Here is a 17,057-nt window from a genome sequence, read left to right as displayed (position 1 = left end):
CAACATTTTTGAACTGTTTGGCCTAATTGTCATGAACACTATGCAACTTTTCTTCTCATTTGTTTTTAAGGGTCCTGTTGGCCCAAGGGGACCTCAAGGCTTACAAGGGCAGCAAGTAAGTCTTTTTATAATTAAACTACATACTATAGCAAAATAAAAACAAATACCAATAAGGTCTCTGTGACATGCGTGCTTTCGGCTGGCCTTTAAATTTCATATTGTAATGCTCACTTTGAACAGGCTGTGTTCAATTAACTTCTATTCAGAAATACATGCAGCATGTTTTTCAAAGTTTCTTCATGGGGCTAAAGTTTTATCATCTGGTTTCTTTATGTGACTGGCCTCAATACAAAGGATTTTTATATGCCTTTGCTTCTGAAATAACAGATCATTATCTCATGTCATAATGAAAATTCTCCTAATTGGTTATGTGCTAACTCTGAGGCTGTGAAACCAGATCATTGAAGGCTACCACCATGTGGTGTTAGAAATCACAGCCAAGGTAATCACTCCATGGGATCTTTAAAAAGAGTATAATACTATCTTTCTGTAGCATGTCAAATACCAATCAAATAGTGTAGAGATATTTTTAATTTTTGTAGTGATTTGACGGGCAGTAGGAAATAATTTTTCCAAAGAAAGGGAAAAAAAAGAATTCTTAGCTCTGTCAAAGATTTCGTATTGTCATTATCATGTGTGTGGAGTCTTACTTCAAGCCATTTTATATTACTGCCCTGGATGAATAGAAAACTGTAGTTGTTGATGGTGATGAGGAAGACGAGGGTCAGGATCATGATGATAAGTACCACCGATGGAACACTCCCTCTGTGCAGCACTATTCTAGGTTCTTAACGTGCAGTTGTTATCAAGAAAGCTGTAACAGCTTAATGAAGTAGGTAGCATTATTATTCTTATTTCACAGGTTAGGAAATTGAGGTTTCGAGAGATTAAGTAACTGCCCCAAAGGCACAGAGCTGGAATGTGGGAGAGCCAGCAGTTTAAGCAATTGCACTATCCTGTAGGAATATATGATTTAGCATTCTGTTTTCTTTGGTTTGTATATGTAATTTACATATAATTATATTTATTTGCATAATTTGTTCCCAATTTTAGGGTGGCGTTGGCCCTACAGGACCTCCTGGTGAACCTGGCGAACCTGGACCAATGGTAAATGTCAAGTAAGCATGCAGACCCAGTTAAAGATGGGTCCACCATCATAATGACGTTGTGAGCTCTTTCTTTTGTCAGCCCTTTCCTAACGTAGCGAGAAATTAGGGTCCAGTTCAGGAGGCCAGTATTATGTTTCTTGTGGCAGAGTATTTAAATCCAGAGGCTTTGAATATGGTTAGCAGACCATGCCGAGATATTTGCATTTGTGAAATTAAAATTTTTTCCTTTGAGTACGTAATCTGAGGCATGCAACATAAAATTCAGAATATAAATAAAGCTGTTTTCTCTGAAATTTTTCATTTGTCTCAAGAATATTTTAGATTATATCATTGGTAGGTATAGGCAAATGTAAGTAAATCTTCTTTTTTTCCTTTCATTTTGCTTTGTTATTAGGGTCCAATAGGTACACGTGGACCAGAGGGCCCTCCTGGAAAACCTGGTGAAGATGTAAGCTGCCTGCCTTCATTATGCTTTGCAATTTTGAAGAGGTTAAGAAGGAGCTACAGTGTTAAGATGTATATTATTCATTAACTCCCAGTGTATTTTCCTCGCTCCTGGCTTTCATTAAATGCACGCAAAACTGGAGAACTCGGAGTGTAGTTCTACAAAAATCTAAAAGTATTCTTAATTTTGATGGTTTTATATTATTAGGGTCTGGTTTTTTCTTGTATCTCCCCCCACCCCAAGTTTTCCATTCTGATTTCTCCATAAGATATTAGAATTGCTGTCCCAATAACCGCAACTTTTGCTGGTGGAAACTCTGAAGTGAACTTAAGGAAAAATACATTGCTCTGATGGCAAAACATCATTATGAGATCTTCATTAAGTGGAATTTTTAATGTATTAATAATATAGCGCCGATATTGCTCTCCAATGCTGAAAAAGCCATTTCTTCAATTGGATTTTTTTTTAAGATTTTATTTATTTATTTGACAGAGAGAGAGAGAGTGAGAGAGGGAACACAAGCAGGGGGTAGTGGGAGAGGGAGAAGCAGGCTTCCCGCGGAGCAGGGAGCCAGATGTGGGGCTCGATCCCAGGACCCTGGGATCACGACCTGAGCCGAAGGCAGACGCTTAATGACTGAGCCACCCAGGCGCCCCTTCAATTGGATTTTTAAAGTTAAGACTCAACTTCAGGTTTTAACAATGATAACATGTGATCTAAGAACAGGATACAAAAACAGATTTGATTTTCTGGATTTTTTTTTAGTTGTACCAAAGTTGAGGATAAAATCATGGGTAAACCATTAATTTCTATGTGATACTAAAACAAGTAACTATTTTCTCTTTGTGTCTCAAAGAGATTTATTTCAGCAGATTACATTGAATTTGGTCATAAAGAAAATATGTCTAGTAGTTCTTAATTATTTTATCACAAGAAAAGAAATGACAAGTCATGTTCTAAGAAACCTTTAATTCAGTGCCACATGCTGATATAGAATTTCATAGCATGTCCCTGTGTGTTGTATCTGTGTGTAAATTTTGATGTTTGTAAAAAGGTGAGCTAGGTCAAATGAGTATAATTTATATTAATTTCTCCTTCGGATAAATTAATGAAACCTTCACACCTGACTTGCTATAATAGATTGCCATCAGAAATAGAGCCCAATCTCACTTTTACACTGTTTAGAGCATTGGGTATGTGCTTTCTTTTTTGCGGGGGGGGCGGGTCATGAGCTTTCTAAAAAAGACTTTTATCTGCAATTGACTTGTCATCTAGTCTCAGAAGGGAGCATTTTAATCCTGTTTGCCTCCCCCTCACCTTGTGCGTTTTGTTTTTTTAACCTTAAAGGGTGAACCAGGTAGAAATGGAAATCCCGGTGAAGTGGGATTTGCAGGATCTCCGGTAAGTTTATACTTATCAATACAATGCCATAGAGGCAAACTTTGAAAAGGAAAGAACATTAAAATTACCTTGTAATTCATTATATACATGTGCACTAGACACTATCACCAAGATATGTTCCCTTCTGTCATTGTGAAACAGTACATTTTGCTAGAGTGATAGCTAATTCCAATTTCCCATTTTGCATTGGCACCACATGAATAATCCTCCTAGAGCTAGATAATTATTTCATAACCTAACACGGATACTCTCCAAACTGAGTGTCAAATATACAAAGTCACCAACCTGATCTATTTCTATTTCACAACTTCCTAATCCCATTGTCTTTTTAATATTTTTATTTTGTATTGTTCACTTGTCAAAAAGAACAGCTTGAGAGTTTATTGATTTGTTTTTTTATATGCTAGGGACAATAAATTATGGACAGGATGCCTCTTTGGCTGCTCCTCAAACCCTCATGTTGGCTGAAATTTGTTGTTCTGGACCCTAAAATCTTATGACAAAATACACTGATGGCCAGCACTCCTAACATAGCTACTTCTCCCCTTGGCTTACTGCAGGGACCTGTCCCTGGTAACACACTCCACCAGAATTCAGGACCTGGGCCACTTGGCCATACTCTAAACCCACCTCTCTGTCCTGACTCAGGTTACTTTGATAGGCCCTCTCCTAGGATATGCTACACAGGCAGTGGGGAAAATTAGAGATAAGCAAGCAAAAATCTTCTTAACATTCTTGCTCTTAAAGTTTCTCCTTGTCTGACAACCCCTAAACGGGTTCAACCTTCTACTTCCTACATTTCCTATACTCTTCTAATGTTCCTTCCCCTCAATACAACCAACAGTACTGAATTATTCTCCACTTACTTCCTGAAAATTGATGAAGTTCAATGCTGGGATTTTTTTAAAAAACAAATGAGTGCTTATCTTTTAAGGGAACTTACAGGACTCCAAGGATTATTTAGTTTCAAATATAAAACCAGTTCCCCAGCTCCCTGCTCTCTCTCTTCCCTTTCCTCCCCCAGCAGCCTGGGGAGTCAGTGCAGACCAAGGCATGGGTTTAATTAGCACAGATGTCCACGTCAGCCAACGCAGGCTCGAACATCCCATCCTACTGTGCTCTCGCACATCCTCTCGGTGTGGGCCCTCTGTGGGGAGGAAGCAGGCCCTGCCAGCATGTCGCAGATGCACCCGGCAAGTTCTGTGCAAGGACACATGTGATTGGGGTGTGATGACAGTCTCGGGTCAGCAGAAAGAGAAAATTCTATAAGTACTAGTACACCTGGTTCATTTTCTTGCTGCATTAGAGATTTGTAATCGCATGAGAATTCCCTTGCAGACCACAAAAACTCAAAGTTAAGTAATTATTTGAAATAGCATAGCTCAGTAATTCTCCTATAGGCTGAGTGTATGGAGTTCCCTGCTCAGGAAGGAGGGGGAACAAATATCAGTAAAGGGGAGCATTCCAGGGGACAGACCTACAGGAAATGCTTGAAGTGAAGAATTCCCAAGCAGGGCTGCATAAACAGAGGAATTAGTGGAATTTTATTTGTTCAGAGAGACATGGTTTGATGTGCCCTGACTGTTAAAACCCCTCCTTAAAACATTACAGAAACATTCTCCCTACAAGAGGTCACAGAGGAATGATTGCTTTGCTTTTATCATATGAATTTCATTTATTGAGTAGTTAGTACACAGTGAATGAAGGCAATGATGTACAGAACAGAAGATTTTGCCATCTGTCTGAGATTGTGTTAGCACAAGAGAAGTTCCTTAGGAAAGGTTTAGGAGAAGTGCTATGAGTGTTAAGACAAATGTTAAATCATTTCTTCAGTTGTTTCTTCAGTGATTATTCATTGAATGCCCACTCACCAGGCATAAGGCTAAGTGCCAGGGATATGCAGATTAATAGTAATGATTGATAATAATTGATACATGAATCTACGCTAACAATGTACTCAGTCTACTGGTGCCAGTGGTAATGGCATTCAATTCAAAACCAAATTAATGTAGACAATGAGAATAAGTGAATAATTAAGTCACTGGGTCCTTATCTATTTTAAGAGGGTATGAGGAAAAAGTTGCAAGCATCATTTCAAAATAGTTATACCATTTGGATTTAATTTTCTGTTTGATTCCTATTGTTTTTAATTTACTATGCTTAGGTGGAGGATGCATAAAATTAACATAAATTAAGGAATTATTGAGTCTAGGATCCAACTTGTTCTCTCCATAATTCTTGACCAACCCTTCTGTTGGATATTTCCTTTCTTCAGTTAATCTTTAAAACAATCATAGATCCATAAAACTTCTCCTGCACATTTTACTTAAAATAATTTTGATCACATTTTAATGTGATCTTTCTAAACCTATTCTGCTGCCAATATTTAGTAGTTCAGAGAAAATAAAACACCTTGATGTGTACAGACGTATTTATTCTTCTACCACAAGTAAAGCACAATATAGAGAAAGCATAGTTTTCCTTAAGTTCCTTCCCTGATTTTTTTCCACATACAATTGATATAGTTGATTCAGACATTGAACACGTTGACTCTGGCTTATTTTCCTGTATTTTGTCTGTTTGGGTTTTGTTTGTTTTTATGTTGTTTTGTTTTTTGCTACTAATTATAATACAGTGATATAGTTTAAAAATTTGGAAATGTCATCAAATCAATACCTGGCACTAATCCAGGTCTTTGTGTAAGTCATGTTTCCATTCCTAACAGTGAGTTTTCTTTGCTAATTTTGATCACGTAGGTGTATTTTGACAGATGAAAGTATACTGCTCCTTTCTCTTCTTTGATATTTTGCTAAACAAAACTATAGTATTAGATTTTTGGGGAACAAAATTATGTTAAACAATTTCCTATTCTTATTAATAACTCTCAAATGCCTTACTTATTTTTTTTTCACAGGGAGCTCGAGGATTTCCTGGGGCTCCTGGTCTTCCAGGCCTGAAGGGTCACCGAGTAAGTTCAATCGTTCATAATCCTTTCAGATACTATGGCTTATTGAGTAGGGTCTGGGGAGCATTACCTTCAAAATCTTTACAATTCTGTTTGTCAGTTGTCCTTAGCTGGCTCTGGTCTCAGTATTCATCTGTGGTTGCCAAATTCACAATACTTTTTTATATTTCCTTTGAATTTCATTTGATTCTATAAACAAATATATTTTGTGTTCTTACTATATGCTGGATACTGTACTCCAGAAGAGGACACAGTGATGAATGAGGAAAATCCATAGCCTCAGCCTCAGGCTAATGAGGGTTACGGTTACAAAAAGACATAATGACTACATAGTGGAATAAGTAACATGATATTAGAGAGCGCTAGATCATGGGAGGGGTCCAGTCAGCCCAAACTGGGGAGGCCATAGAATGCTTCTCTCTTTATAACTCAAGATAATTAATATGTAATTATTATATGTTATGTACATATATAGAAATTACATATCACTCAAAATGGAGGTAAGACCTCCATTGCAGCAACAACGTGTGCTTGACCACACAAGGTTGATGGGCATGTAACGGAACCAAAGAGAGCCGTTTCTAGAAAGGATTCTGTAAAGCCTGATGCCCATCTAGCAGTGAAGAAAGTTTCCATCAGTGGTATTAAAGAAGATACAGAAGAATAGAATCTGAGAGACTACTTTGAAAAGTATGGCAAGATTGAAACCATAGAAATTATGGAAAAAAGGCAGACTGGAAAAAAGAGAGGATTTGCTTTTGTAACTTTTAATGATAATGATGCAGTTGGTAAAATTGTTGTTCAGAAAAAGCACACTATTAATGGGCATAATTGTGAAGTGGAAAAGGCCCTTTCTACAGAAATGCAGTCTGCTGGATTACAAGGAAGTCATGGAGGTAGATCTGGCAACTTTATGGGTGGTGGAGGAAACTTTGGTGGAAGGTGAGGCTCTGGTGGTGGGAGTGGTGGCAACAGAGGTAGCTAAGGAGGAGGTGATTGTGGCAATGATGGTGGTGGTCCTGGTTATAGCGGTAGAGGAGGCTGTGGTGGTGGTGGACCAGGATATGGACACCAAGGAGGCAGATATGGTGGTAGTGGTGGAGGATATGATGGTTACAATGAAGGAAGACATTTTGGAGAAAACTATGGTGGTGGTGGGTGCCATAATGATTTTGGAAATTACAGTGGACAACAGCAATCAAATTATGGACCGATGAAGGGGGACAGTTTTGGTGGAAGAAGATCAGGCAGTCCCTGTGGTGGTGGTTATGGGTCTGGTGGTAGAAGTGATGGATATGGTAGCAGAAGGTTCTAAAAAAACTCAGAAGAAAAGGCTACAGTTCTTAGCAGGAGAGAGAGTGAGGAGTTGTCAGAAAAGCTGCAGGTTACTTTGAGACAGTCGTCCCAAATGCATTAGAAGAACGGTAGAACTCTGCCACAGAAGGAACGATGATCCATAGTCAGAGAAGTTACTGCAGCTTAAACAGGAACCCCTTCTTGCTCAGGACTGTCATCACCCCAGTTTGCAAACAGTGTAGCTATGGATTAATGCAATGTAGTGTCAATTATATGAGGTCTTTTATCTGTTATAGCTTTTGCTTTTTCGTTTCATTACATCAGGTGTAGTGCCTGGTAAATTGTGGTAGTGGAGCCAGGAATAAAAAGTTGAAAGATTTGTAACTTTTCAATATTTGTGTAGTTCAGTTTTTCTACTTTGTGTAGTTCAGTTTTTCTACATTATAGTACAGAAACTTTAACAAAATGCAGTTTTGAAGGTGTTTCCTTGTGAGTTAACAAGGAAAGAAGATCATTGTTAATTACTATTTTGTATGAATTTTGCTAAAATTAACTGTAAAGAAATACTTGCTGACTTGCAGTTTAAGGGAAATCTATTCTCCGCATTTCCAAACCATGAAATGAATGGGCTCTGACATGTGGCGAGAATAGATATTTGTATGTTTGCAATATGTTTTAGGTAAATAGAATTGGGTATTTGGATTAGCATATTTGTGAATTTAATAGCATTAAGATTTACTCTGAAATGAAAGAAGATCTCAAAATTCCAGAAAAAAAAATTACATATCTATCAGTCTATCTATCAGAAAGCATGGCTGATATTTGATAAGTATATACTGGCTGTCCTCTGTTTTGAGTAGTTGAACTTCTGATTAGAATGCTTGCTGCTATACTAGTTATTAATTATTTTGAATGTCTTCCCTAGCTATAACCCATATTCTATAACTGTATAACCTCCACAATTACTTGTCTTCTCTAAAACCACCATAGATTTTTCATTTGTAGCTATAGATTAAATTTCTGTGAAGTCACAAAAATCTGAAAGGTGAGGACATTGCGAGTTAAGAATGGTACTTTAATTTTCTTTGAATAGGCTTTCAAAAAATGTTGAGGATTTGGAAACGTTCTGGGTAACAACTTTAAATATCTGTTTTTATAAGACACTTTCTGTGAGCTTATTTTTGGTTCTTCTTTTATATATCTGAGAATAAAAAAAGCAGTAAAATACAAATTTATATTTTTCTCCTTAGGGACACAAAGGTCTTGAAGGCCCTAAAGGTGAAGTTGGAGCAACTGGTTCCAAGGTAACTGTATAAAACCTAAATCTAACATCACCATTGCATTTCTGGTTTGCTTCAAGTGCCTACCAACTTTTCAGAACCCCCTTAAATTTTGGAGGAAAGAGGAGTATAAAAAAAGAGATAGTTGAGTAGATAAATACAATTTTTCATAGATGAGTGGCAATAGATTTGGCAGGATACATGACATGGCTTAACTTTGCCACCAAGATTAGACATCATGGCACTGGGTTTCTGCCAATGTAGGATGGGTGCTTTCCTCACATGAAGATGGTACTATGAATTCACCTTCTAAAACACACTCACTGTTTTATTTCTTCAAAAATATCTGAGAGGTTTAAATAGTTTATTAGCTCCATTATTTAGTACCCTTTTGATTCCAGGGCCTTCTAGCCATTGTTTCTTCCCAAGATGTGTTTATGTTTCTAGAGAAAGAAAGAGACCATAAAAGAAGTACAGAGGACTTTTTAGTGGGAAGCATCATGTGAGATATATGAAAATATATACATATATATATGTGTGTGTGTGTATACACACACACACACACATATAAGTGTAATGTATGTATGATATATGTATGTGTATATATGTGTGTATATATATATATGCATTGGCTTTAATTATTTTATTTTTAAACTTCTTATAATCTTAAAGGAATATTAGTCAATTTTAGCTTTCTGAAGTTTTACTTGGACTAAAGTATTATCAGACATAAACATATAATTACTTTTTTGATACTAATTAATGTGAACAAATGTGATAGTTTCATCAATCTTGTTTACATCCTCACTTTTATTTTATACTTTCTTCTATAGAAACTAAATTGCCATTGCATTTTAAGAAAAAGTAATACAACAGAATTTTGAGTTCCTTCATTTCAAGTATGCCTTTCAAATGCTCAGTTTGAAAATACACTTTTAAAATGACACACACATGGAAACAGTGATATGGGTATCAGTTGTAGGTTTTTCGTACTATAATGTAATCTCATTTTTGCTTTAGGGTGAAGCTGGCCCTACTGGTCCAATGGGTGCCATGGGTCCAATGGTATGTATCAATTTAATTCTTTGGTGTTTTTTTTTTTTTTTCTTTTTAGTCTATATAAAGAGAATGTTTAAATGGAAAACAAAACGACATGGAGAAAATATGTTAGCTGATGAAGTAATCTTGATTACCAGCTGACAGACAAGCACATCCAGAGAATTGCACCCTTTGAATAGAAAAGACTTCTTGCATTTCATTGTTTTCCTTAATCATTTAACGCTCTTATTCTTTTTCTATAGTTAGTGTTCAAATCAGGATTATTGTAGATTTAGCCCATTTTGGCTACATTAATTGAAATCTATTTAGGTAAGAGGTGGTAGGTTATGTATCCCCACAGGTGGAGATTTTTTTTTTTAAGATTTTATTTATTTATTTGACAGAGAGAGCACAAGCAGGGGGAGTGGCAGGCAGAGGGAGAGGGAGAAGCAGACTCCCTGAGGAGCAGGGAGCCTGATGCTGGGCTCGATCCCAGGACCCCGGGATCATGACCTGAACTGAAGGCACTCACTTAACCAACTGAGCCACCCAGGTGCCCTGGTGGAGATTTTTTCAAACCCAAAGTTGCCCCTAGAAATACTACTGTTTGGTAGCCAAGTATATTGAGTCTCAATTGAACTGAGTGATGTAGTCAAACTACCTTAGAATTCAAATAAGATGCTTCAAAGGTGTTTTTTCTCTCTCATCTGTAGGGTCCAAGGGGAATGCCAGGAGAAAGAGGGAGGCTTGGGCCACAGGGGGCTCCTGTAAGTATGCATATTTCAACTCTCTCAAATGAACTGAATATGTCTTTTAAATGAGAATATAGTACTGGTTGCCTACTTTTTAATTTTTCAATTTTCTTCCTTGCTTTTTATTTTGAAATAATTTTATGTTTACAGAAAATTTGCAAAGGTAGTATAGAGAGTTCCTGTGCACGCTTTACGTAGCTTCTGTTAATGTTAACATCTTATATAACCACAGTACATTTGTTGCCTACTTATATTAATACCAAAGTTAAGAAAATTATAAAAAACCTATAGCAGCATGGAATATAGTCCATGGAAAAAATATAAAATTTGGAATAGTAGTAAAATTATGATAACAGGTACCATTTATCAAGCAGTTATTATATGCCAAGCATTCTTCCACGCTTTACTTCATATTCATCACAATCCTAAAAGGTAAGTACTATGAGTGTACCCTTTTTAAAGAGCTGAGTTTCCTGGTCATCTGTCTTTGATTTATTTTATTATTTTTAAAATATTTTTTATTTATTCATGAGAGAGAGAGCATGTGTGAGCAAGAGCACGAGCAGGGGGGAGGGGCAGAGGGTGGGAGAAGCAAACTCCCCACTGAGCAAGGAAAGGGCTCGAACCCAGGACCCTGAGATCATGACCTGAACTGAAGGCAGACACTTAACTGACTGAACCACCCAAGCACCCCTGTGATTTATTTTACATGTATAGATTGAGAAATGCCCTTGCTGTCTGCCTATGTACCTTGAACCTAGCTAGGTAGGGGGCATATTCTATTGATTCTCTTCACAGTTCTTTGAAGGTTAGGCTATACTTGCTAATATTTCAACCTTGCAGTTCATTATACTGCACCCACTTTAATTTGGACAATTAAGGACTGCACCTAGCCTCTCTTATTACGAGATCTTATCATCCCTATTAGTATTAGGAATCCCAGGTTTACAGCATTCCCTGCTGTTACCCCTAGCTACAGAAGACAGCCACTTTAGAATTTCTCAATAGTACCAAAGTCAGAGCCCTGGTAGGGAGAAGTGAGACCCTCTCACTAGGCCCTTGTATCCCTTTGAAGATAAAGTGTCCTCTGGAAACGTAGAAACTACTATAGAGTGTAGTTGGCTGTTGCTTATCCATCCTTACACGGTATATCCGATCTCGTATGTTCACTTCTCTGTGCTTTATTCTACTATCTGCCAAGGCAGTTTTGGCATTGCTACATCACTTAGTGTGGGCCATTGCTCTTTCTAAACCATCTCTCATGTTAACACCATTTTTTCAGAGTCTTTATCAGAGTGTTAAATATGTATCATGGGAGAGTATTTCCATATTATTAAAGTTCTCCACTTTATGTCTTTTCCCTCACGATCCGGTACCCTCAGGACCTACTTCCACACATTCTCTTTTGGATTCTGCCTCTACATGATGTAAGGGACTCATAGCTCCTTTGGTGTGTATCTTTCCTCTTTTATCAGAAGCAGCTTTTCCTCAACTCAGTTATTTCGTGACTTGATGTTAGTTATTGATATGGTGGCTGAGCAGCAGGGGCAGGTGGTGGTGGTGGTAGCATATATTGTCTGGTAAAGTAGAGGCTTCCGCATTATCTTTAAGTGAGGAAGAATAAGCTGTTAATGGTGGGAATTTCTACAGGCCCACAGACTTCGGAGTTGAGATTTCAAAGTTCCCAATGCCAAATTTCATTCCTTTTAATCAAGGGCCCTGACCATAGGGCATAACAGACTTTCTGTGGTTTAGAATTCAACCTTCTCAAGAGCTCTTGAAGCTTTATCAAGTCCTGGGTCCAATCTTCAGCTTTTTCTTCCCTCTGATTGTAGAAGATTACAATATCTTAAAGTGCTTCCAAGGAGTCTTATATTGATGATAAATCACCATTAGCCTTTCAATGTCTTTCTCCAATGTATTCATTCAACAAGATCCATGCAATTCCATCAACTTGATAATTGCTACTTCTTCGAATCCTTTGCAAGTGTCTGAGCTATGTACCCATAGCCCTTTCTCTTACACTTGTGCCCTATCTCAATTTGCCACTGGAGACAATATCTATTGCTGCATCGCCCCAGGATGTCAAGAGTGAGTCATACTTCATCTAGATAGTCAGTGAGGAATCCAGCTTTAAATTTCCATTTTAGAGTCTGCTTTCTTGTACTTCTTCTGGCACCAATGGTATTAGGATGTCAGGTCAGGTTTCCTAGGAAACAGCATCAAAGCAAAGACTTGTGTGCAGGGAATTTATTGGGGAGTGATCTCAGAAGCTACATTTGTGAAGAAATGAATAAAAAGCAGGGTTTGTCACAAGGAGAATTTAAGCTGTATACAATTACAACAAAGAGCCCAGTCTCCATGAGTTCTCAGTTCCATGAGAACTATGGGGTTGGGATGGCTCATCAGATTTGTCTTGAATGTGGGGGGGCGGCGGCCAATCCTTTGTACTACTGCATTGACCTTGGAAGAGGCATAACCTCGGGAGTGCTAACTCCTTTGCTGAGGGCAGTTGGTGGGAGGGTCTTAACTATGAGCCATCAGCTTACAACACTTCCAGCAGTGGTAGAATGATTACTTCAGTGCTGAAGGAAGATCTAGATGATCACCATAGCGTTCACTACTACTTAATTTCCTGTGTGTGTGTGTGTGTGTGTGTGTGTGTGTGTGTATGTACTTTATTTTGCTGTTGTTTTTACGAGGAGCACATTCCTCCTCTGAGTTAATCTGCCTATTAGAAAGACTGAGGTGTATAAAATTTCATTGTCTTTGAGTTCATTTGATTGCAAATCATACATTCAAATAAAAAGGATCATTTTAATCAGTTCCATTTTTTTTCAATCTTGATTTTTCTTTGTTATTGTTGTAAGGATGGGTGTGTTTATTACTACCCTATCAATGTTGTACAAAAATGTATTTTTATTGCTATTGACCCAGTTGAGGTTGTTGTCAGTTAATATTTATTCTTCAGTTTTTAACATGGAAATTTTTATAAAACAAATGAATTATGAGCAAATACTGTAGAAAATGTAATTTTATCTTGTCTCTTTTTCTCCTAATTAGGGACAACGAGGTACACATGGTATGCCTGGAAAACCTGGGCCAATGGTGAGTTGTACTACTTTCATATTCACTTCATTCATTTATTCTTCCATTTGTACATTTGTTAACATTTACAGAGCACTCACTGTGTCCCAGATACTTGGAATAAAAAGGTGAAAAACACATAGTACTTATCTTTGGATACTGCCTTGTCTATCAAGGAGAGATACATCGATTAATATTGTAGCATAATGCTGTTGCTAAGTGCTATGCTGTGCAGTGTAACGTGAAGTTCAAGTATGGGAAACTACTGGTACCTACACCTATAGTAAGATACAGATATTAAGGAAGAGTTAAAGAAGAACAACTTTCAAGCTAAGTCTTGAAAGATGAGTATATAAAATGAGCAGTAATATAACGTGGTCTATAGGATGGATAGATGAAAAAAAACAACATGATGAGCTCAGGAAAATACAAGGAGGGTAAATCAGATTTGAAATTATTTGCCCTTAGGATCTTTCCTGCCTTGTTCTTCATAAAAAGGAAACAAAAAGATAGGAGGAAAAAATAAAAATAGTTTAAAAGGGATTTTATTACTGTAAAACAGATGGAATTACAATACAGTCCTCAAAGAAGAATCAGGATAACCTAGAATGGAATTCCTCTTACACTCACTCATTTCCTTTAAATCTGGCCTTTAAATCAATGGTTTAAACTCTATGCACACCTTCCCAAATATGGGATAGTGACAAATATCTACATATTAGCCTGAAAAAAATCACTCTAAAATACCCAGATGATTCTTAAGCATCATTTTTATAAAGTGCAGTCCTGGATTTTGGTACAAAACCTAACTTTCTAAAAACTATATCACTTGGTTAGCACAAAGAAAGTACATCTCTCAAGAAGCAATTGTTTCAAATAATTTGTATTTGTGACTGACTTATTCTCTGATACACTACAACAACAAGTGTTTAACACCACTGGACATGGCTTTTAGCACTATTCCATACCAATGTTGGAAAGTACTTATAATAAAATGACATTATCTTTGTGATTTGAAAGTACTAAGTGGATTAATCCTATGTGTCAAAATACAGAATGTTGTCAAAGAATGAAAGATGACTCAATTAGATATTGATTAAAAAACATGTCTGATCACTTTTCTGGTTTCTTTTAATAGGGTCCTCTTGGGATACCTGGATCGTCCGGTTTTCCAGGAAATCCTGGGATGAAGGTAAAATGTTAATATATTTAGCTCTTGATTACAAGAATTACTTGATTATATGAATCCTGAAGTGAAGAATGGCATTTCATTAATTGTATGGAGGTTGCTTAACTAAGGAAAAAGCCTAGAGCATTCTCAGTGTCTATTATGGTAGGGAAAAAAATAACTGTAAAAATTTAAAAATGAGATTACTAAACAATATGTAATTAAAAGAGAATTACTGATAATCATACAATTGTAATATCAAAGAATCTGTTGTGTTAGAACTCTAAGCTAGACAATTGTAACAGCTGCAAGGAATAAGAACTTAAACTGAATTGGAACTCTGTTCTTGGATACAGTGCCTGGCAGTAATAAATAGCAGAATGTTCTAAACAATAGGAGGTTAAAATAAATCAGAGGTTGTCAAAAGGCTGTTCTCTCACACAATGCTGGCTTTCACTCCTCCCCCTGCCCCTACCATTTACACAACCCATTAAAGGAATAGTCAGGGAGGCTATTTGCCTTTCCACATGGGAATGATTAAAGTATTCTGTTGGGATGATTTACATTTGTAGGGAGTCACAGTTTGTTCTTTCAGTGTTTTGGATGATAAATTCAAGGATTATAATAGGAGGTTATTAAGATTATATTAGCTAAATTAGTGAATACATTCAGAACACTTCTTTCAAATGTTAAACAACACATTTGACTACCCCTCACACCCAGTTTCCCCTTGGCAATAATTTTCTTCATCTCCCAGAAGGGATTTACTCACAAGATTCTGCTGTACAAAAATGACTGTAGCTATGGCAATCACCTCACTTCTCTCAATCTTGTCTTCTCATGGAATTTCATTGAAGGTTAAGTGATGCACTCAATATAGATCCAGGAGTGCTACTCAAATGGGCTTTGAACTTGTTGTTTAAAACCACCACCACCACCACCAACAACAACAACAAAATTTCAAATACTGTGAAATGTGAGCGTCATCAAGTCAAATTATTCTTCAGGCTCTCTCTAATGCTGTCTTTAAACTCTGTGCCGCAGAGATGTGGCTGCTTTAAAATGATGCCCTAAGTCATTTCACTAACCAGTCCCTTCTTTCTGTGCACTTGGGCTCCTAGGACCTTCTTGAGGTCCCCTCTGTTTCTGATCTGCTCCCCTAAGTCCTAATCCTGCTGCTCCTGGCTCTGGCCATGGAGGGCCCATCTTCCCTATGTTCCCTGATCAAAATATGCAAAATCCCTTCTCCTTTCATGTGAGACCCTCTACCCTCAAACTGAGCTCTGGCCAGAGAATTAAGGATAGAATACTCACAATGGCCAGGACTAAGATTTAGCAGAAAGTGGTTTCTACTCCTACTGTGGCATCTAGATAAGACTCTTAGAATCACAATTTATATAGCAGTTCACTCTGCATACTTCCTTCTCCTCCTGGGGTTTTCTAGCACTGGCTGTTGGCTACTGAAAACTGCTTAAAAAGTCAAACACTCTGCAAAACTGTTTTTCTCAGAAATTATTTGCCTATCCTATTCCCACCTCCCCAGGCATAAAATTCCCAGATCTTTGTTTTTGGCCAGGATTCTGCTATACCTGTTAAATTCTTCCATGGTCTCTGTTTTTCCAAATGAAGAATAAACTTCCACATCCAGTTCTTTGTATTTCAAGGATTCAATAGAGATTTTATATGTCTTATTGGCACTAATGAACACCCTAAGGCTTAGAATTTTAGTTCTAAAATTCCAGATCCAGGTCCCTCTAGGATTAGATCTACATAAGGACCTAATATATTATATAAAATACAGAAACCCACTTAGCTTTAAATTTCAGATAAATAAAGAAAAATTTTTCATATAGATATGGCTCAAATATTGCCTGGGACAAACTTATACTTAAATTATTTGTTATTCATGTCAATTAAAATTTAACTCAGCTGCTGTACTTGTATTTACTATCTGGACTGCTCTCTTGGGTTGAAATAAGAGTAGCTATCAGGTAACCTTGACCACTTGGCTCTGCTATTAATGCTGCAGACATCCTCACACTCGAAGGGGTAGGAAAGTGAGTCCACTCCTTAAGCTACATTAGGCACACATCCCTTGTAGACCAATTTGTGCTCATGACCACTTAAAATACTGGAGGATAAAATGTAAAGCTCCAAATAAGCAATAAACTTTGAACCACACCACGTTTATATTTTTCTTAAATTAATATTTCTTTTGTGCCCTGTTAGGGAGAAGCAGGTCCCACTGGAGCAAGAGGCCCTGAAGGTCCCCAAGGGCAAAGAGGTGAAACTGGGCCACCAGGTCCAGTTGGCTCTCAGGGTCTTCCTGTAAGTTCCTAGCACATTTAAGAATGATGTTCTTAACAGAAAGCTTGACACGTTTTATAACATCAGAACGAAGGCAATCTATTTTAATATATCTTCTTTGAATTCTGAATGAGTGTTTGCAACTGATT

At 37.3% G+C, this 17,057-nt stretch overlaps 1 protein-coding gene and 1 pseudogene across 9 annotated transcripts in view; both read left to right on the top strand.

Moving 5' to 3' along the window:
- Positions 1–17,057, top strand: part of COL5A2 (collagen type V alpha 2 chain) — a 516,164-nt gene that overhangs the window by 461,867 nt on the left and 37,240 nt on the right. For all 9 annotated transcript variants that reach the window (XM_078071089.1, XM_078071095.1, XM_078071093.1 and 6 more), the window contains 11 exons: positions 71–115; positions 1,114–1,167; positions 1,564–1,617; positions 2,962–3,015; positions 5,930–5,983; positions 8,527–8,580; positions 9,577–9,621; positions 10,308–10,361; positions 13,410–13,454; positions 14,572–14,625; positions 16,831–16,929. In XM_078071089.1, the coding sequence (XP_077927215.1) occupies positions 71–115; positions 1,114–1,167; positions 1,564–1,617; positions 2,962–3,015; positions 5,930–5,983; positions 8,527–8,580; positions 9,577–9,621; positions 10,308–10,361; positions 13,410–13,454; positions 14,572–14,625; positions 16,831–16,929 (612 nt within the window). The remainder of the gene's footprint in view (positions 1–70; positions 116–1,113; positions 1,168–1,563; positions 1,618–2,961; positions 3,016–5,929; positions 5,984–8,526; positions 8,581–9,576; positions 9,622–10,307; positions 10,362–13,409; positions 13,455–14,571; positions 14,626–16,830; positions 16,930–17,057) is intronic.
- Positions 6,202–7,295, top strand: LOC144381449 (heterogeneous nuclear ribonucleoproteins A2/B1 pseudogene; annotated as a pseudogene).

Source organism: Halichoerus grypus, chromosome 4, assembly GCF_964656455.1.
Source record: "Halichoerus grypus chromosome 4, mHalGry1.hap1.1, whole genome shotgun sequence".
In the NCBI taxonomy this organism is placed as follows: Eukaryota; Metazoa; Chordata; class Mammalia; order Carnivora; family Phocidae; genus Halichoerus; species Halichoerus grypus.
Note: the sequence above shows the minus strand (reverse complement) of the source record. Positions and strands in the feature narration are given on the sequence as shown.